Source organism: Coregonus clupeaformis, chromosome 20, assembly GCF_020615455.1.
Source record: "Coregonus clupeaformis isolate EN_2021a chromosome 20, ASM2061545v1, whole genome shotgun sequence".
Lineage (NCBI taxonomy): Eukaryota > Metazoa > Chordata > Actinopteri > Salmoniformes > Salmonidae > Coregonus > Coregonus clupeaformis.
In genome coordinates this window covers 59,465,026-59,487,952 of record NC_059211.1, presented here as the reverse complement: position 1 = coordinate 59,487,952, position 22,927 = coordinate 59,465,026, and the positions used below count along the sequence as shown (strand labels likewise).

Genomic DNA, 22,927 nt, shown 5'->3' with positions numbered 1-22,927 from the left:
TATGATTGCACACAGAGTGAGTCCATGCAATTTATTTGACTTGTTAAGCAAATGTTTACTACTGAACTTATTTAGGCTTGCCATAACAAAGGGGTGGAATACCTATTGACTCATGACACTTTAGCTATTAATTAATTTGTTAAAACAATTTAAAACTAAATTCCACTTTGATATTATGGGGTATTGTGTGTAGGCCAGTGACAAAAATCTGAATTTTAAATTCAGGCTATAAGACAACACAATGTGGAAAAAGTCAAGGGGTGTGAATACTTTCTGAAGGCACTGTCTATGAATATATATATGTTTTTTAAGTTATTCAAGTATAAATTACAAAAGTTACGACAGATTGCCATAGATTTTCTGTTAATTACCAAAATTAAAGAAGATTCTGGTAACTTTGGTAAATTACCACTAGCTTTGCAACCCTATCTATTACAAAGAAAATGAAAAATAAAAAATTGGACAGTTTAGGACAGAATCGATGCCTCTGGTGTTGTGAGGAGCTGTGACGAGCCAGTGTGTTTTGAGTGATTTGTATTGGGCAGTGACAATGGCCTTAAGATTGGTAAGAGAGCTTTCAGGAGAGCTCGATAATACAGGCGGTTGTAAATCGCTGTCACCAAAGACGTCCCAGACTATTATACTGTAGGCCTATAAGGTTATGGTATATGGATACAGTTCATCCATTCAGAATCAGACTTGGTCTTTTTCATTTCATGATCACTGTCTGCTTTAGTGTTGTTTAGTCTATGATTCACCAACACCTTTTTTATCCCCAATGTTATGGCACATCTGTATATTCCTAATCCGTACACATTTTGTGATTACTAATCCAGTCAGATCATCGGTAAGTGTCACGCATATCGTGTTTCTATCAGCTCATCAGGCACTATCAGTTTTCTGTTAAATGCAACTACAAACTTGCTGACTGTAGAACTATACACAGGGAAACTAGGTCTAGAAAATTAGGTCTCCATTGTGGTGAAATTATGTCACGATGACAAAACGGGGTGAGAGTGGGAGAGGATGTTTTTACACCTGACAACTCCATTCATATTGTATTTGTATCATGTATTTGGCCCAGCTGCTGTAATACATTAGAGTCTAGACTGATGCATAAGATTGTGTGTAGACTAGAGTAGTGTCTGTGTACTGACACAGTGTGGTTGACGCATGCTCAGTGTGTCTGTGGTTAAAAGCCTGTTCTCCCTCTGACCATCCAAGCTCCATATCCAGCCAATCAGGAGGACAGATAGACAGAGAGATGGACGCTGAGCTTCGGGAGTGAGTGGAGGTGTGGGGGTGGGAGGAGCTGTTTATTTGTTTCTGTTTATATTTTTACATTTTACATTTTACTGTTTGTGAGCATGTGAGTTAGGCTCTATGGGTTTGCATGTGTGGCTGTTTGCTATGCACAGTACAGTATGTGTAGTACTACTGCATGTATGTCCACTGTTAGACCTGCTTTTCTAGATAGAGTACAGAGGTCCATGTTCGTTACAACCACAGAAATAGAATCATCCTATTTCTATGGTTAAAACCTCAGAGCCTCTAACCCTCCAAAGCATTTCTCTGCATTCCTTATTTTTTCCCTGCAAAGGACACACTCCAAGTTCACTTACAGCTTCATTACAAGCCAGTTTCCATTATTGCTAATGAGTCACACTAGTCCCTCCACCACATTAGCATCACCACTGGGGATACATAAACATTCCCAGCTTTCTCTTATAACAACAAGACAGGAAATAGAGGTGTCAAATCTCCCAGAAATAAGGAAGTGTCCCTGCCTTATGAAGTCACAGGACTGTCCCAAATACCACCCTATATATTCCCTGGTCAAAAGAAGCGCACTTTATAGGAAATAGGGTGCCATTTGGGACACAGACACAAACACAGTTTAAATATAGGCCGAGCTGCCGCCACTTGTCATCTGTGTCCAGAAACATCAAACCCCTGCAGATAGATAAGCTAAATTAGCCTGGACTAGACTCAGCCCACCAGCCCCTTTCTGATCTAGCTAATGCATATACAGTTGAAGTCGGAAGTTTACATACACCTTAGCCAAATACATTTAAACTCAGTTTTTCACAATTCCTGACATTTAATTCCAGTACAAATTCCCTGTCTTAGGTCAGTTAGGATCACCACTTTATTTTAAGAATGTGAAATGTCAGAATAATAGTAGAGAGAATGATTTATTTCATATTTTATTTATTTCATCACATTCCCAGTGGGTCAGAAGTGTACATACACTCAATTAGTATTTGGTAGCATTACCTTTAAATTGTTTAACTTGGGTCAAACATTTCGGGTAGCCTTCCACAAGCTTCCCACAATAAGTTGGGTGAATTTTGGCCCATTCCTCCTGACAGAACTGGTGTAACTGAGTCAGGTTTGTAGGCCTCCTTACACACACACGCTTTTTCAGTTCTGCCCACAAATGTTCTATAGGATTGAGGTCAGGGCTTTGTGATGGCCACTCCAATACCTTGACTTTGTTGTCCTTAACTTAACTTTGGAAGTATGCTTGGGGTCATTGTTATTATTATTGTCCATTTGGAAGACCCATTTGCGACCAAGCTTTAACTTCCTGACTGATGTCTTGAGATGTTGCTTCAATATATTCACATAATGTTCCTTCCTCATGATGCCATCTATTTTGTGAAGTGCACCAGTCCCTCCTGCAGCAAAGCACCCCCACAGCATGATGCTGCCACCCCGTGCCTCACGGTTGGGATGGTGTTCTTCGCCTTGCAAGCATCCACCTTTTTCCTCCAAGCGTAACGATGGTCATTATGGCCAAACAGTTCTATTTTTGTTTCATCAGACCAGAGGACATTTCTCCAAAAAGTACGATCTTTGTCCCCATGTGCAGTTGCAAACCGTAGTCTGGCTTTTTTATGGCGGTTTTGGAGCAGTGGCTTCTTCCTTGCTGAGCGGCCTTTCAGGTTATGTCGATATAGGACTCGTTTTACTGTGGATATAGATACTTTTGTACCTGTTTTCTCCAGCATCTTCACAAGGTCCTTTGCTGTTGTTCTGGGATTGATTTGCATCTCTAGGAGACAGAACACGTCTCCTTCCTGAGCGGTATGATAGCTGCGTAGTCCTATGGTGTTTATACTTGCGTACTATTGTTTGTACAGATGAACGTGGTACCTTCAGCCATTTGGAAATTGCTCCCAAGGATGAACCAGACTTGTGGATGTCTAAAAAAAAAAATCTGAGGTCTTGGCTGATTTCTTTAGATTTTCCCATGATGTCAAGCAAAGAGGCACTGAGTTTGAAGGTAGGCCTTGAAATACATCCACAGGTACACCTCCAATTGACTCAAATTATGTCAATTAGCCTATCAGAAGCTTCTAAAGCCATGACATCATTTTCTGGAATTTTCCAAGATGTTTAAAGGCACAGTGAACTTAGTGTATGTAAACTTCTGACCCAATTGTCATACAGTGAATTATAAGTGAAATCATCTGTCTGTAAACAATTGTTGGAAAAATTACTTGTGTCATGCACAAAGTAGATGTCCTAAACGACTTGCCAAAACTATAGTTTGTTAACAAGAAATTTGTGGAGTGGTTGAAAAACTAGTTTTAATGACTCCAACCTAAGTGTATGTAAACTTCCGACTTCAACTGTAGCTCTCCATTGCAACACTATGATTGTGGGACAAGCTAAGGTGAGTCATCTCGAAGGCATCACAGCTCCAAATATGTAAAAAGATTCTTAACCCATGCAATAAACACCGAACAGAAATATAAATGCAACATGCAACAATTTCAAAGATTTTACTGAGTTACAGTTCATCTAAGGAAATCAGTCAATTAAAATAAATAAATTAGGGCCTAATCTATGGATTTCACATGACTGGGAATACAGATATGCATCTGTTGGTCACAGATACCTTTAAAAAAAAAAGGTAGGGCCGTGGATCAGAAAACCAGTCAGTATCTGGTGTGACTACCATTTGCCTCATGCAACGCGAAACATCTCCTTCGCATAGAGTTGATCAGGCTGTTGATTGTGGCCTGTGGAATGTTGTCCCACTCCGTTTCAATGGCTGTGCGAAGTTACTGGATATTGGCGGGAACTGGAACACACTGCCGTACACGTCGATCCAGAGCATCCCAAACATGTTCAATGGGTGACATGTCTGGTGAGTATGCAGGCCATGGGAGAACTGGGACATTTTCAGCTTCCAGGAATTGTGTACAGATCCTTGAGACATGGGGCCGTGCATTATCATGCTGAAACATGAGGTGATGGCGGCGGATGAATGGCACGACAATGGGCCGCAGGATCTCGTCATGGTATCTCTGTGCATTCAAATAGCCATCAATAAAATGCAATTATGTTCATTGTCCGTAGTGTATTCCAGGGTTAGGGTGCCAGTGGCCATCGAAGGTGAGCATTTTCCCACTGAAGTCGGTTACGACGCCGAACTGCAGTCAGGTCAATGGTAGAGAAATGAACATTCAACTCTCTGGCAACAGCTCGGGTTGGACATTCCTACAGTCAGCATGCCAATTGCACGCTCCCTCAAAACTTGAGACATCTGTGTTGTGTGACAAAACTGCACATTTTGCACATGCCTTTCAATTGAATTGTAGAGTTACCACCCATGACTGTATTTGTTAATTTAATAAGGCCTTATTTTGAGGGCCTAGTGTTACCCTAGTACAGTGGCAAACTCAAGGTTAACAGGCCTGCAAGTCACATTATGATGGCTTGCAAAGTGATGTGTAATTCCTATTGGAATCCAGCCAAAGTGGGGATATCCAGCATTTGGAATTAAGAATGATATGAGACCATCTAAACCATTTAAACTGGAACAACCATTTCAGTAACAGGTGTAGTATGTCCACGTAACAGATTGGATTAGTTTAGAAAAAATATATGTTATTTATATTTGAGTAGCGTAAGATTAATTAATCAATCAATGTACATGCGAAAACATAGATATTGAAACAAACAATAAATAAAAAATCTACCTGCAATACAGCATGCTGGAAAATATGATAATGATGGGCATGGTTTTTGTTTAACACTGGTTAATAACACCAACACTGGGGTTCTTTTACATCAATGAGTGTAAATGTAACACTTACAGAGTTCATTTAACATCTGAATCAACACTAGAAATGTCACTCTGAAAAATCAACACTAGGTAACACTGCCCAATTTGCTGTGTAGCTAAGTTAGCAATGTTATGAATTCAACTCCGAACTGCTGTCAACATCAGGAGATGACTTGAGAGCACTAATTGGCTCCAAAAGTGGCTATAGCTTTGACTGCATGCTGACAGTGAATTCAGAGCCATTCAGTGGCTAGCTACACAACAAACCAGGTTATGTGAAGCAATTGTAATGACAGTCCATCACAATAGACCCAAGAGTTTCCTAATTATCAAGGGGTAGTCTGTGTTTAATTTCATTGTGTATTACAAACACAGTTTGAGATCATTGAGAGGGGATTTCGCCAATGGTTGAATGGGGAATTGGGCTTCCCGGGAAAATGGCTGAGTTGCAACGGTAAGCAAGGGGGGCGGGGCTTAGCAAAGGGTCAATTATGTACCTTATGGTGTTTTCACATACAGTCCTCTTTAAAATAACCAATCTCAGTCCTCTTTAAAGTGAACTCTTGCTTTTGAATGAAGACTCAACCCTTTTGCCAGTTCACTTCACCTATTTTGTGGCCTGAGTCCTCTTTGCATTCACATTGCTATGTTTAGAAAGGAACCAAGATCTTTTTCCGACATTCACTCAATGCACTCTGTGTTGTGCAGGACAAGCCATTCTATCAAAATGTGTTATCGGACAGCTAGATATACCTACTCACATTTTTAAAAAGCTAATAGATTGCATTTAGTTAAAAGATCAGACATAATAATTATAACCAGAAGATAATATTACCATTTAAATGTTATTGGTAACAGAATAAATAGCTGAAGAATAAGTGCAGATTAAATAATGCTGTAATTGAAAATTTTACACCCAATGCCCCTTTAAGAGCTAGCATTGATTCATTAAATATGTTGTTGTCTTCTATTCAAGGTCTGTAACGCTCGTTCTTTTTGGTCTATTTAACTCATTGTCGTAATGGAAGGCCAAAACTCCATCTCACCAAAACAGGCAGAAATTTCAGGCGGTCATTTCAAACAGCTCTTATGCTAGAAGGGCATTTTCATAATTTTCACAATTTCACAGTATTATTCCAACCTCATAGTGCACTGTGCCTTTAAAGGGATTATGTATCACGACTCAGGATATGACCCAGATGCAGTCACAGGAGACGGTTGGTTCGGTTCTAATAAATATTTATTATGACAAAGGGGCAGGCAAAAGGGCAGGTCGAGGGCAGGCAGAGGTTTCTCTGGAAACAGGAGATGAAGGGCTGTGAGACAAAGGTTTATTCCTAGACACATGGAAAGTGGGATGTATACGAAGGGTGCGGGGCAACACAAGACAAACAGCAGTGGGGCTAAGGATTTTAGAGATGGGGAATGGCCGATAAAGCGGGGGGACAGTTTACGGGACTCCACCCGGAGGGGCAGATCCTGACTGGAGAGCCATATCCTCTGCCCGAGACGATAGCGGGGAGCCGGGGTCCGGTGGCGGTCCACCTGTCGCGATACCTGGAGGTGGTCTTAAGAAGGGCGGACCGGGCTCTCTTCCAGGCGGACGAACATCTGGGCCGAAGGTATGCTGACTTCCTCTTGCTCAGGGAAGAGCGGAGGCTGGTAACCCAAAGAACACTCGAAGGGTGAGAGACCAGTGGCTGAGCAGGGAAAGGCGTTGCGGGCGTACTCCACCCACACGAGTTGCTGGCTCCAGGTGGTGGGGTTGGCAGAGACGAGGCAACGAAGAGTCGTCTCCAGGTCCTGATTGGCTTGCTCCAACTGGCCGTTAGATTGGGGATGAAACCTGGAGGACAGGCTGGCCAATGACCCAATGAGGGTGCAGAACGACTTCCAGAATCGGGACGAGAACTGAGGACCCTGATTGGAGACCATGTCGACCGGAAGTCCTTGGATCCAGAAGACGTGCTCTACCATGAGCTGGGCCATCTCCTTGGCTGAGGGTAACTTGGGAAGGGGAATGAAATGGGCGGCTTTGGAAAACCTATCCACTACCGTAAGGATGGTGGTGTTCAGACCCGTCGCCAGACCTCAGTCTTAAGGGGGGCATATGAAATGCATGGGAGGGCAGGGCACAATTATTATTAGCCTACAGTACGTATATTTAATAATAAATTCCCTTAAGTGGGGGGGGGGCACAAGCATTTTTGGGGGCGGGCCCGGCCCCCTATGGCCCGCCCATAGCGACGGGTGTGGTGGTGTTGCCATCAGACGGGGGAGACCAGTGACAAAGTCCAGGGATATATGGGACCAGGGGCGGTGAGGAACAGGGAGTAGTTGAAGGAGGCCTGCCGCAGCTTGCCACAGAGTCTTACTCTGTGCACACACAGTGCAGGTGGCGATGAACGTGGAGACATCAGGAACCATGGTGAGCCACCAAAACTGTTGTCTGAGGAAAGCCAAGGTCCGGCGGGAGCCGGGATGGCAGGTGAGGTTAGAGGAATGAGCCCATTCCAGGACAAGGAACCGGGCAGAATCTGGGACAAACGAGCCTGCCTTGAGTTGAGGTGCTTGGCGGTGCGGAGATATTCCAGATTCTTATGGTCGGTTCACACTTAGAATGGATGTTCTGCCCCTTCTAGCCAATGTCTCCACTCATCCAGCGCCATATTGACCGCAAGAAGTTCCCGATTTTCTAATTCGTTGTTCATCTCAGTGGGATTAAAACGCTGGGACAGGACGGCCCCCACTCCAATGTCTGAGGCATCGACCTCCACCACGAACTGACGGGATGGGTCCAGATGGATTGAGATGGGGGCTGTGGTGAATCGATGCTTGAGATCCGAAAACACCCGGTCAGCAGCTGGGGACCACGTGAACGGAACCTTGGATGAGGTGAGTGCAGAGAGGGGGGAAGACAGGGTGCTGTAGCCCCGGATGAAGCGTCGGCAGAAATGAGCAAATCCCAGGAAGCGTTGAAGCTGCACTCTGGAGGTAGGTTTGGGCCACTCCACCACCGCTCTCACCTTGTTAGGATCCATCTGAATGTTCCCTGCAGCGATGACGTATCCCAGAAAAGAGATAGTGGAGTGATGGAATTCACATTTTTCAGCTTTAACGAACAACTGGTTCTCCAGGAGGCACTGGAGGACTTGTCTGATGTGGAGAACATGCTCTTGAGCCGAACGGGAAAAGATAAGGATGTCATCGAGGTTGACAAACACGAACCGGTTCAACATGTCACAGAGCACATCCTTGACCAGGGCCTGGAACACTGCGGGAGCGTTGGTCAGTCCGAATGGCATAACAAGGTACTCATAGTGCCCGCTAGCCATGTTAAAGGCTGTCTTCCACTCGTCTCTTTCCCGTATCCGAACCAGATGGTAGGCGTTCTGAAGGCCCAACTTCGAAAAAATGGTTGCCCCCTGGAAACGCCCAAAAGCCGAGGAGCAGAGAGGTAGAGGGTAACAGTTTTTTTACCGTGTTGTCATTAAGCCCCAGTAGTCGATACACGGGCACAGGGTTTTGTTCTTCTTCTCCACAAAAAAGAACCCTGCGCCGGCCGGGGAGGTGGAAGGATGAATGAATCGTGCAGCTAGAGAGTCCTCAATGTATACTTCCATGGTCTTGGTCTCTGGACCAGACAGGGAATAAAACCGCCCCCGAGGCAGTGTAGTGCCCGGGAGGAGGTCAATGGCGCAGTCGTAGTGTCAATGCGGAGGAAGAGATGTGGCGAGGCCTTGTTGAAAACCTCCCGGAGGTCCTGGTACTCCGCGGGAACGGCTGAGAGGTCTGAGGCTTTTCCCAAGCCCGCAGGAGGGCGCCCAGGGGTGGGCTGCGCCGCCTTGAGGCAATGTGCATGACAGAATGGGATTCCAACCCAGGATAGAACCCATAGCCCAGTCGATCAGGGGGTTGTGCCTCTGGAGCCATGACAATCCCAAAACCACAGGCACATGAGGAGACTCAATGAACAGAAACTGCATGGACTGTGGTTACCTGACACTGGCAGGTTGATGGGAACCGTACTGTGAGTGACCCTGCCAATAGAGCGTCCGTCCAATGGAGAGGGGTTGTGTGGAGATGCCCAGCTCCGACACCAGGGTAGCTCCCGTCGGCCCCAGAGTCCATGAGCACCCGGAGAGATTTAGACCGGTCACCCCATAGCAGAATAGCATGGAGAGGAGTGCGAGTAATGGGAGATGGGAGACTCCCTGTATGGCCCACCAGTGTACTCTTACCTACTGATGAGTCTGGTATTTTACTGGACAGCTTGCTGCCTAGTAGATAGTCCGCGGAATTGTTCCAACAATGCATTGAAGGCATGGTCATGGTGTTCCGCCAAGGTATGGAGTCCCTCCACAAGGTTAAGCAGTAACTCCTTGTGTCTTCCAATGGTGGCTCCTTGGAGGGAGACAGTGTTGCCGAGCTGGTCCGAGTCTGCTGGGTCAGTCATGGCCAGTTCGTACTATCACGACTCAGGATAAGACCCAGATGCATACACAGGAGACAGATGGTTCGGTTCTCAGAATATTTATTATAACAAAGGGGCAGGCAAACGGGCAGGTCGAGGGCGGCAGAGGTTTGTAATCCAAGGCAGAGTCAAAAAGGGAGAACGGCAGGCAGGCTCAGGGGCAGGCAGAAAAGTCAGAACCCGGAAGACTAGAAAACAAGAACTGAAGAAATGGGAAACACGCTGGTAAGACCAGACAAAACAAAACAAACTGGCAACAGACAAACAGAAAATGCAGGTACAGTATAAATACACAGGGAATAATGGGGAAAAATAGGAGACACCTGGTGGGGGGTGGAGACAAGCACAAGACAGGTGAAACAGATCAGGGTGTGACATTATGTATTATGAAGCACTGTAGAGCACTATTTAGATGTAGCTAAGTGATGGAGTTGATTTGTGTTGAATAAAGTACATTTCTATTTCTTTCTCTAAAATTCAACCACTTTCTGTGGGAGTAAAATCACTTTCAGCTCTGTGTTGTGTTATACAACAGCTGCCTCCGCATGGTACTCAGAGTGGGCTGGAGAGCATTGACCCAACGCTTCATACATATGACTGTACTGATCGGCACTGCACGAAGCAGACCCTGAGAGAGAGAGAGAGAGAGAGAGAGAGAGAGAGAGAGAGAGAGAGAGAGAGAGAGAGAGAGAGAGAGAGAGAGGGGGGAGAGAGAGAGAGAGAGAGAGAGAGAGAGAGAGAGAGAGAGGGAAGGGAGAGGGAGAGGGAGAGGGAGAGGGAGAGGGAGAGAGAGAGAGAGAGAGAGAGAGGGAGAGGGAGAGGGAGAGGGAGAGGGAGGGGCTCTCTTATCTTAAATACAGCTCTGAGAAAAACAAAATAAAATGTGCTGCTATTGTCGTTTTTGGGACTGGTCTATTCTGCAGCATTCTTCTCTCTCTTCCCCACCTGTCTCTCTCTTTTTCTCCCTCTGTCTTTCCCACCTGTCTCTCTCTCTCCCTATATCTCCCCCCATCTCTCTCTCTAGCTCGCTTACACTTCTTCTTCTTCTTTAAATTTGTGTTGGCGGATCGCAACCAACTGAAAGGTACATATACCCCCACCTACTGTACTGGAGTGTGAGGCTGGTTACGGCCTCCCTATTCATCTATTTATCTTACCTAGCCCTGTGTTTCTGCCTACTGTTCTGGAGTGTGAATTCATGACACTTTGTGACAAAAAAATTGAAGGGGAAAGGGATGGGGAAAAGGGAAATTGCCCTTTCAACTAACCCTATACCCATTAAAACCTCACCACTATTCCACTACTTGGCTCTATCTGATCCTACACCAGGCCGGGATCCTGGGAGGACGGGACACTATCGTTCAACACACCTTGTAACTCTTCTGCAGTAAAATTCTGCAGCTGCCACCACAACATCTATTTTCTGTGATTTACGTTCCATTTCTGCTGTACAGTTGATATCCATGGCTATGAACACTAAGAAACCAACCTTACTGAAACATGTTATTCCTATCACTCTCTATTGGTCTCGGCCTACTCACAGGGAGCCTCTTAGGGTCCCTCACCCTGGACCCATCTTCCTCTACTACTCTCTTCACTGCCTCATCATACGACACCTTCTGTACTACTCTGACCCTGGCAACCGCAACCTGCCTTTCTCTCACCGGACACTTCTGATCTCCAGCACCATGGGTACCCCTACAGTTAACACACACCGATACTACTCATTCCTCATGCCCTCCTGTACACTTCTCACAACTAGGAATCTCCCTCCTACACACTGCTGCAACATGACCATAAGCTTGGCACCTAAAACACTGTCATGGGTTCGGGATAAAAGCTCTCACGGGATAACTGACACATCCTAACTCGACTTTGCCTATCGGCTACTCTGAGGAGGTGACAAATGATTCATTCTACAAGGCATTCTATACTGCAGTTGAGAGCTGAGTTGCTATGTTTCAGTGCTTCTGACTTTGCTACCCTATTTTTCTTATGTACTGCATCTGCACTGTTTGTCTGTCCTTTCAACACTCCTCTCTATGCATCTGTCTGACTGCCTGTCGGTCCTCTCTTTGTGCCTTATTCGAACCAGCAGCAGCTGGTGCCCTGCCTTAAGCTGTGCCTAGTATTGCCCAGATGGGACCTAGCTGGCACTGAGTTTGTCAACAAACAAACAAACAAACAATGCTATACAGTCATACTGTAAATCCATTTCTACTGCATTCTTTTGACATGCTTTCCTGAATTCTCCTGAACTTTCTTAACTGATGTTGAAAAAAATAATAAAATTGTCAAACGTGCTATTCCTCTCATTTACCCAGAACAACATTTCCATGACATGGACAGAAAAACAGAACCAAAACTTACTTATCCACTTTAGATGACCCTCTCTGGCTGACAAACAATTGCTACATAAGCAATCCTCACATTTCATACACACACTGTATGATTGCTATACTGAGCACAGTATGAACTGTAGTGTGTCTTTAAAACAATCTAATGTACAGTTTCTTATCTAAACCACTCTGACACCTGTTTCTTATCAACTACAGTACTTGAGCTTCTGTCTTTTCCTCCCACTATATGTCAGAAACTGTATAGTACTGTATAGTACTGTATAATGAAGACATACAAATATCTGTCGCAGGATCTAGCCTGCCTCGCATCATGCTGCATAAACACTCGCTTCACTAATTATTGATTCACATTTCCTGTGAAGCACAGCACAGTACTGTACAAGCCAGACAGACGCCACCGCTAAGGCTTCAGGGACTTCAGTCCTGGAAGGAGAGACCAACAGAAATGAATATCCACAGCCGACAAAATGTTGCTTGTTTATACAGTGTCATTAGAAAACGTGAACAGAGAAGAGATTAAAATTAATTCTGTGAGTGCTTGATGATGTAATTCATTGTTTAATTAAGTGTCCAAAGTGCTACTATAAAAGTATTATAATAGGATATGTCCATGCTCCCTGTGGGAGAAGGATGGTAACAGGAATCTGCTGTGCTCCTCTCCATGATAGGGCTTTTAATCTATAATGGATGAACCACCTACCGGGTATAGGATCGTTCAGTGTGTGTGTGTGTGTGTGTGTGTGTGTGTGTGTGTGTGTGTGTGTGTGTGTGTGTTTTTGTGTGTTTTTGTGTGTGTGAACCACCTGCCAGGTGTGTGTGTGTGTGTGTGTGTGTGCAGGGGTGTCATGCATCCCAAAACTCTGAGGGGGCACCAAGTATGTGAGGATGGCTTTTTTCTGCATATCTAAGCATACCTCTTGAGCTGTTTGTATCCTGTATCCTGGTTATAAAAAATAACAAATATGCTTGCAACCCTAGTACCAACGTTGCAAATTGTGCATATTTGCTCAGGCAGTGTCATATTTTTTAATGGGTTTACTTATTGTATTTACACTATGGAGGTCAATCATCCTTATTGTAAGACTATGAACAGGTGCACACTGCACACTAGCCATTCAAAGGGATGTTGGATACAGATCTGAAATACTGTAAAACATTATACTAACAGGCGTTGGTTGTACATCATTCAGGTGAAGGCAGGTGACAATACAAGTGGTAGTGTGACATCTCATGTGAAGGTATGTGTAACATTTTGACAGAGGGTTTAGAAAGAGTCTTGAAAATGGCATGCAAGTTCATATCAGTAATACAAGAAGGGCTTTCATGGGTTTCTTTTAATCTTTTGCTCTTTTTTGTCGTTAACTACTGTTGCAAGTTGACTGCCATCTACATCTTATTACAAAGTGGGCCTACGATTTCCTCTGTGCATGAAGTTCCTATGGACTGGACATAGAGAAGAGACCTGTAATTTTAGAATAATTTACATAATTCTGGTTAAACCTTATAATTACCAGGGCTTTAATCACTGTTTGTACCTTTAATAACGCCCGCTAGCATGCAGAGCACACATCATAAGGCCATTCTATTGACGTGGCCCTACACAGGAACCAGGTTATATGGGCCAGCTACCCACAGAGACCTGGTGGCATCCCAAATGGCACCCTATTTCCTACAAAGTGCCCTACTTTTTACCAAAGCCTTCTGGGTTCTGGTCAAAAGTAGGAAATAGGGTGCCATTTGGGATGCAAAATCAGACCATGTTAGGAGAGGGTGATTCTTTGATCCAAAATAAACCACTGAATGTAGTGGACTCTTTCCTCCCCTCAAGGTGGGAAAACTGTTATTTTTACATTTCAAAATGTTCATAAGCTCCTCATGTGGCTTCATATTTATATTTTCCTCATAAACTTGATCAAAGGGGGCATGCAGATTAAATCAACAGCGGTACCAGAAGTAGTCATGTAATGTATTGCCGTTGCAAGCCACCGACATAAGCTACAGTAGGCCTACATTTGTTCCTGTACTAGTTTGTATGGGCTACAGTAGTAGGCTTATGGGTAATTAATTGGGCAACATTCCATACACCTGTTGGACATCTCCTTTATAGTGCCGCCTGGAACTCTCTCTCTCTTCTTCACAAAATCAATGTTGACGTGTGAATAGCAGGTTATACTTAAAATGTTCCTTGATGGCGAGTGAAATGAAATTGAGAAGTAGTTGTTTGAATGAGAGAGGTATTGAGTACAGGATATAATGCAGTACCATACACGGATAGCGCCCATGCTCGTTCAGTGCTGATGCGCTATATCATTGTAGCGTTGTGGTCCTCACAATCAGTTGTCTTGTAACATAAACGTAGTCTACCGGCAGCAGAAAATGTTTATTATCATTTCGGGCGGGGAATCATATTCATGCGCAGTGCAATTCTAACATAATGCAATTATATTTATAGCGAATGCAATTATATTTATAGCGGGAATGGTCTATCTATGGTCCCATTCATGGCCATTCTGAGAACCATATCATTCCTTTTCTCTCTCTCTTTCTGAGCTGAGACTGGCTCTCCTCTTCTCGTCTATACAGTGGCGGGAAGGTGGTCATGTAACGTAAACTACAACAACCCACCTCGAAAATATTATCCAGGTGCTATTATTTCCCCACCTCTTTCCTTGTAGTTTGGTTATCTGTGCTATTTTTCCGCGTCCTGGCTTTGCCCCGTAGTGCTATGGTGGTGCTTTATACGTCACCAGAGGGAAACTCAACGAAAACAATGATCCTCGGCCAGAAACCGTCTCTACGGGATAGCATTAGAGTAGATTAGACCTCCTCTATTCTATTGCCTACCCCAGCGTCTGGCGACCGCCACAATAGTCAGCTAGAGAAGCGTAGAAAGAAGGGGGATAGATAGGGCTGCCATCTCAATCGCCTCCAGATCACAGGGACTGGAGGTAGTTTAGTCCGTTTTTTTCTATCGAAGTCCAGACTGCAACTTTCCCCAGGGCACGGTCCTGATGGCTGGACACGAGTGGGACTATAAGGACTGGTTCGAACGGGAGGAATTTATCGGACAGATCAGCGACATCCGAGTACAAAATCTTCAAGGTATGTGGGGCAACGGTGGCTACCACGTGAAATAGAATGGAACCACCGCATTCATTATGCTTTATGGTAAAGCTTTGCATTGGTTGGTTAGATTGAATCGGGGGACCCATAGTAAATCAACCTCATCCGAATACCTTTCATGGTTGTAAATAAAGGTTTGTGAACATTATACCGGTGCCATGCACGGACGGCTGAAGTTTGAACTTTTTGGGGTTTGTATTTTTCCATTCTCCGTCCGCGGCTATGGTTGATCTCATATCTCTCGTTTCATTTCATCAAATCAGTTCGCGACGTGTAGGAATCTGAAAAGGAAAGGGATGCACCACTAGAAAACTCAAAGACAGGGAGACCATGGTTTTTCTATAGCAGACAATAAACTTTCAATGAGGGGGCAGAAATGAATAATTTATTGCCAATTTACAGCTGCGTGTCTGTAAAAGTTCTAGAGCTACAAAGTTGCATGTGACATTGTTACAACTACTCTTCACCCTGTTGCTTCTGACAGTTTGTTTACCTGTGGTGTTACCCCCAGCCAGTCAGTCTGAGTCAGTAGCCTATAGCCTGCACTACAGTAGCCGAGTCTGTAATAACTAGGCTATGTGCAGTGAATAAACAAGAATTGGGCACCAAAGTGGAAATAATGTATTTAATGAGTGTTGAGAATCAGAGCTTTGTCTCAGTCTCCAGAGGATGGATCACACATTAACTGAGGCCTCCCCAATGGACACACACACACACGCACGCACGCACGCACGCACACACACACACACACACACACACACACACACACACACACACACACACACACATTGCTCCAGACATACAGATGAGCATTCAAACACACTTTGTGGCTGCTATAGCCTGCCAAGTGATTTTCAATGTAGCCACATTGAGCCATCCAGTACAACAAACCATATGTATGTCTCTGTGGTTCACCTAGTAGTGCAATGAAATAAATGTAAAATGGTTTGATAATGCATAAGATATATGAGTCAGGTTGGATTGTTTGTGTGTGTGTGTGTGTGTGTGTGTGTGTATGTGTGTGTAGTGCACACATTATAGGCCTATGCATTATATCTATGAAGAGAAACCTATACAAGACATGCACTTGACATTTCCTCTAAATGCCAAAGAAATATGAGGTGGCACAAGAGGAGGGTACCTTTACCTGTTCTGCTTTGGTTCTGTCAAGCATTTGGGGTTGTGAAAAATAAAACCCTTGAGCTTCCCCCAGCTCTCTCTCTCTCTCTCTCTCTCTCTCTCTCTCTCTCTCTCTCTCTCTCTCTCTCTCTCTCTCTCTCTCTCTCTCTCTCTCTCTCTCTCTCTCTCTCCCTATCTCTCTCTCTACCTTTCTATCTTCCTCTCTCTCTCTCTCCCGCCCCCTCTCCTTCCCTCTTATAACACCCACTGGTTTGACACTTCCATCTGATGACTAGCTGGCCCTGGAGGCTTTGTGGTCATAGGAAAGCATACTGAGGAGAACCGAGTGCATTAAAACAATGCTCTGAAGGGCCTTACATAACTAACACTCTCTCTCCCATCAGAGAAAAGAGCAATCCCCCCCCCCCTCTCTCTCTCTCTTTCTCTTTCTCTTTCTCTTTCTCTTTCTTTCTTTCTTTCTTTCTTTCTGTCTTTCTTTCTTTCTTTCTTTCTTTCTTTCTTTCTTTCTTTCTTTCTTTCTTTCTTTCTTTCTTTCTTTCTTTCTTTCTTTCTTTCTTTCTTTCTTTCTCTCTCTCTCTCTCTCTCTCTCTCTCTCTCTCTCTCTCTTTCTGTCTCTGCATTAGAGCGCTGGAATCTCAGAACTGTACGTTCCCACACAACACAACACAACACACACACACATTCACACTCACAATCACACTCACACTCACACTCACTCACTAAGGATCTACCATGGTCCACACACACCAACACAGTCATGAAGACGGCACAACAACGCCTCTTCCCCCTCTGGAGGATGAAAAGATTTGGCATGGGCCCTCAGATCATCAAAAAGTTCTACAGCTGCTTCACCGCTTGGTATGACAACTGCTTGGTATACGACCGCAAGGCGCTACAGAGGGTAGTGCGTATGGCCCAGTACTGGAGCCAAGCTCTCTGCCATCCAGAACCTCTATACCAGGCGGTGTCAGGAACTCCCTAAAAATTGTCAAAGACTCCGGCCACCCAAGTCACTTTTTTGACTCATCACATACGCTGCTGCTACTGTTTATTATCTGTCACTTTATTCCTAGTTATATGTACTTATAAGCTGGGTGGTTTGAGCCCTGAATGCTGATTGGCTGACAGCCGTGGTATACATACCACTGGCATGACAAAACATTTATTTTTACTGCTATAATTATGTTGGTAACCAGTTTATAATAGGTTTGTGGTATATGGCCAACATACCACGGCTAAGGGCTGTATCCAGGCACTCCGTGTTGTGTCGTGCGTAAGAACATCCCTTAGCTGTGGTATATTGGCCATATACCACACCCCCTCGTGCCTTATTGCTTAAATATTTACCTCAATTACCTCATACCCCTGCACATCATTACTCATTGTGTATTTATTGTTACTTTCAGTATTATGTTTTTATATTTATTATTTATTATTATTTTACTTTTCTAGTATTTCTCTTTTTTTTTCTCTCTGCATTGTTGAGAAGGACCCATAAGTAAGCATTTCACTGTTAGTCTACACCTGTTTACGAAGCATGTGATGAGTACAATTTGACTTGATTTGACCCTGAGAGGCTCCCAGCTCATTGAGATGCTCATGGACCTCTTTCTGAGCTGGTGGGTAGTAGTGCTGTTCTCTGTACTGACCTGAATCATCTTTCATTTGAAACACTCAACTGATCACTAGTTTACAAAGAAGCATGACTAATGAAACATCTCAACTGCCTATATAGGGAATAGGGTGCCATTTGGGATGCAGACAGTGGCTGGATGGGGGATGTGACTCTGAGATGAGCTCAGCAGGAATAAATGATGCATAAAAGAGTAAATCAATATCTGACATCTTGTGCTGGACAAAGGTCATAGTAGCTGAGCTCTAGGTCACTAGCATGGTTCAGGAGTGTGTGTGCGTGTGTGTGTCTGTTTTGTGTACGGGCAGGACCGGCCGGCAACAGCAGCGTGTACGCTCTACCTTTAGAGACTGGACATCTGTTGAAGTATTTTATAAAAATCCTCCACTGAACGGAGCCTGCTGCTGCTGCCACACGTCAAAAAACTTTAAAACAAGCTAGAGCCGCTGAGCCAGAGTGAAAGTCTGCAGTCACTGCTGCAGTGGACTTGACTTTCTACTCGGAGAGAGAAGGCTTTTCTTCTAAAGCCCAGTGACAGAACAGATTTTCATACGATGTGTGGGGCGAGGAACTGCCTCAAACACTCACACGTGTTTGAATGTGATGTTCTTGAACGCTCACCAGGCCAGTCGAGTCCCCGACATCTCAGCAGTTAGCCAACGCAGAGTGACTAAGGGGGAGAGACAGAGCACACACGGTGCCACAGCCCTCACATTCTGGTATGAGTTTGAGGAGGGAAGGGTATATATAGAGAGGGGGGTGGAGGCAAAAGGACAATGGTCTCTTCTCTTTTACCCAACCCCTGGCTTATTATAATTTTAGTTCCTCCTAAATTCTGTATTGGTACTCAGGCAAGGCGAGTAAACTAGCTCAGATGTCCTCTTGATTCAGAACAAAATCAATATGCCTTTGATTCTCCCCCTGAAGCCTCCCATGTTTGTTCAACTATACTGAAACCCTTGGTGAGACACAAAACACACTTTACGCCATCCATCGCACTGTTTGGATAACCTAACAGCAGTACGACCTTACATTATTGGCTGTGTCCCAAATGGAACCCTATTCACTATATAGTGCACTACTTTTGACCTATAGGGCTGTGGTCGAAAGTAGTGCACAATCTATGGAATAGGGTACCATTTGGTTTCCATACATTGTGCATGACCATCACTGACCTCCAGCTTGCTTTTCTCTTGGACAGAGCCATTATATTGCAGTGTATAAAGGCAACCAACTCAGATTAAATCAGTGCAGAGGTTTTTCATATTGCTCTGTATTATTGCAGCCTATCCTGTCTGCCTCTACAGAGTGAAGTTCATGCAGTATTCATTTGCTTAGACAGGGCTGCTGCTGCCTTCGCCTCCTCATCTCCTCTCTCTCTCTCTCTCTCTCTCTCTCTCTCTCTCTCTCTCTCTCTCTCTCTCTCTCTCTCTCTCTCTCTCTCTCTCTCTCTCTCTCTCTCTCTCTCTCTCTCTCTCTCTCTCTCTCTCTCTCTCTCTCCCTCTCTCTCTCCCTCTCTCGCGCTCTCTCTCTCTCTCTCTCTCTCTCTCTCTCTCTCTCTCTCTCTCTCTCTCTCTCTCTCTCTCTCTCTCTCTCTCTCTCTCTCTCTCTCTCTCTCTCTCTCTCTCTCTTTCTCTCTCTCTCTCTTTCTCTTTCTCTCTCTCTCGGTCCCATCCACTCTGAGCCTCTATGTAAAACCGTGGGATCCGCTGTGGGAAAAAGAAAAGCAGAATTAAGGTCACGTGCACTCTCTCTCTCTTACAATGCAGTTCTTGGAGGCACAGGAGAAAGAACCACTTTCATCCTCCCCTGCTCCTCCTCCTCCACCTCCTCCTTGTTATTCGAGGATTGCCTCGCTGCATGGTTCTCTAGAGCATTACTGATGTAGCGAGGTTCCGGGAGGTTCCGTAGATGTACAGCAGGAGACTTCTGAGTTCTGACGTCTATATTTAGTTTACGGACCACTTTCTCTGAGGAGCATGCATGAGTGGCTGACTTCCCTGACATGTACCAAGTGTGTGTAATGTGTGTAGTGTGTGTGTTGAAAAATATGCAGCTGAGAGCTAGAAGCCTGCTCAGCAGAGCTATTATGTAAGCCATGTTAACCCTGTCATTGCTGGATTCACACTCCATCAGACGTACAGTAGCATACTGTCACTGACATGTACTAAGCGTGTGTGTGTAATGTGGGTGTGCGTATGTGTGCGCATGTTAGGGCCAGGATGATACCAGTATCGCGATACTCGTTAGTATTGTGGCAAGGAAACAAAACACGAAGCGGATTTCACTTCTTTAGGAAAACAGCCCTAATGTTGGAAACAAACATCATTATGTTGTCATCCAGAGTCACATTTATTTATTTTCCAACTATAGCACACAATATTTTACATACAGAAGTTTTTTTAAAGGACCAAAGAGTTAGATCTGCTTCGTGTTTTCATTTTTGCCATGGAAAATATATTGCAATACTGTCATTGTCCCGGCCCTAGCACATGTGTGTGTAGTACAGAGGTTCAGTAGCATACTATCGCTGTAGCAGCCAGACAGTGATTGAGGAATGTATCAAATATGGACGATTGCATCACTATTGCAAAGACTCAGTGACATGCAAGAGGGGGAATGAGGGATGTAGCTCAGTTGATAGAGCATGGTGTTTGCAACGCCAGGGTTGTGGGTTCGATTCCCACGGGGGGGCTAGTATGAAAAATTAAAAAAGAATGTATGCACTCACTAACTGTAAGTCGCTCTGGATAAGAGTGTCTGCTAAATGACGTAAATGGGGAACAATGTTATTGTGAACTGAATACTGAATAAACTCAACTGAATGGTGTCTGTATCTTTGAAGAAGCAAATATAATGTGGATAACACTGTCCTCATAGCGGTGGTTTTGCTATGGCAAGACATCAACTGTTCCAGGATGATGGTCAGTCCAAGTCAATTGTTCTTATTTTATCTTGAGTGATGATAAGTCTAAAGTTACAGTTTATGCTTCAAAAAGTACTCCTTTTGTAGGAGGCCCATTTTCCACTCTAAAAATACCATGGCTCCTTTTAAAAGGTCAACGGTTATATTGTCGAATAAACCTGTGGAGAGAGCGAGAGAGAGAGTGACGTACACGGGGTGAGTTCACTCTACTCTTTGTCTGAGGTCTGCCAGTTTTATTAGATGCAGGTGTTTCTACCAACGGGATGAGGAAAGAAACGGTCCAACAGAACTTTGAACACGGTTGAATAAGTTGGTTAACTCTCATGGATTGCAGTGACGATGACAAATCAGGGCTGTGCTCTCTCTGCCTACAGCTCTGTTTTTATAAATAGCAACGATTGTTTCTGAGAGACGTTGTTCTCAGGTTGACCTGTAGCTGTCAGGGTAAGGTAGTCAGTAACCAGGTGTCCATCCAACCTTTTTATGCTAGTAAAGTACATGTGGGATAAAAAAAAATGAAATGACAGGCCTGATGGAAACAGAACATATGTCGGTAAACTTTCAAATGTCGACAAAACAGAATACGCTAGACAAGATTATTATTTTTTACTTCTGCTCTTTTTTTCTCAACACTTTTTTGTTGTTGTTTTATTCTTACTTTTTTGTTTAAAATAAATGCTCTGTTGGTTAAGGGCTGTAAGTAAGCATTTCACTGTAATGTCTGCACCTGTTGTATTCGGCGCATGTGACCAATAAAATTTGATTTGATTTGATTTGATTTGATTTGAGATGGGATCTTTTTGTGTCGGTAAAATGTATTATGCAAGAAATGTCAGTGGAAATGCTTTTATGCGCAAATGTTGATGTATCAAAGTAACTTGGAGTCACTCGATGACATGTTGTGTGGTCCTCCCACTCGTGGGGAAAGCTTGCAGTTTATTAGGATACAAGATTAAATAATTGATGATGAACTTCACAGGGTGGTGGAAAGTGCAAGGTGATGAGCTTGATACTCCTTATTCTGGTGGCATGATCATCGATGCTTGTCTGCCGTTTGACAAATCAAAATAATCTCGCTCTTTTGTCCATAATAATCTCATCATGTAGGCTATACCCACACTGTATCTGTGAGGTGTTGGCTACAGTGCACGTGCCAATACCATAGTGGGCACACTCGCTATATAACGCAACCTTTTTTGTAAGAAAACCATCAGTAGAGTTGAAAATGCGATGGAAAGCCGCACATTTTATTTTGTTGTGCACTACGTCATCACACACAGCCTTTTCTCCCAATCAAGTCAATTTGATGGAAACACATCTCTGGTGGGAAAATGCGCATATTGTTTTTATGCAGATTTTTTTATATTTGCATGAAAATCTGTCACCAATTGCATGGAAACCTACCTGGTGAGTAGGTATGATCGGAGAAAAGAAAAACAAACACATGAAGGATCTTTTTCTTTCCTTCTTCTTTTCACTAAGTTATGCTCTCCTTCCATATGATCGGTTTTGAACTTCACTTTTAAAGTTTTATGAAGGTTTCATTTGGGAAGACAAAAATAAATAAAATCCCCCTTCATATTTGTACCAAAGATGACTCCTTACACATTGACTCTGTGCCGGTACCCCCTGTATATAGCCTCGCTACTGTTATTTTATTTTACTACTGCTCTTTAATATTTTTTTTTTAACTGCATTGTTGTTTAAGGGCTTGTAAGTAAGCATTTCACTGTAAGGTTACATGAATGTCGTTACTACATATTTACTGATGCGGCAAAGATTTAGCATGGGCCCTCAGATCCTCAAAAAGTTCTACAGCTGCACCATTGAATGGCTGCATCACCGCTTGGTATGGCAACTGCTTGGCATCCGACCGAAAGGCGCTACAGAGGATACGGCGTACGGCCCAGTACATCACTGGGGCCGAGCTCCCTGCCATCCAGGACCTCTATACTAGGTGGTGTCAGAGGAAGACCCTAAAAAAGACTCCAGCCACACAAGTCATAGACTGTTCTCTCTGCTACCACACAGCAAGCAGTACTGATGTACCATGTCTGGAACCAACAGGACCCTGAATAGCTTTTACCCCCAAGCCATAAGACTGCTAAATAGTTAGGTAGATAGTTAACCAAATAGCTACCCGGACTATCTGCATTGACCCTTTTTGCACTAACTTTTTTGACTCATCACA

The 22,927-nt window shown here is 44.0% G+C and overlaps 1 protein-coding gene across 1 annotated transcript in view; it reads left to right on the top strand.

Annotated features, from left to right (window-relative positions):
- Positions 1 to 14,517: 14,517 nt before the first annotated feature.
- LOC121539587 (calmin-like) overlaps positions 14,518 to 22,927 on the top strand; it is a 36,345-nt gene continuing 27,935 nt past the window's right edge. Inside the window, exon 1 of the mRNA XM_041848204.2 lies at positions 14,518 to 15,016. Within this exon, the coding sequence (XP_041704138.2) occupies positions 14,926 to 15,016 (91 nt within the window). The 5' untranslated portion in view covers positions 14,518 to 14,925. The remainder of the gene's footprint in view (positions 15,017 to 22,927) is intronic.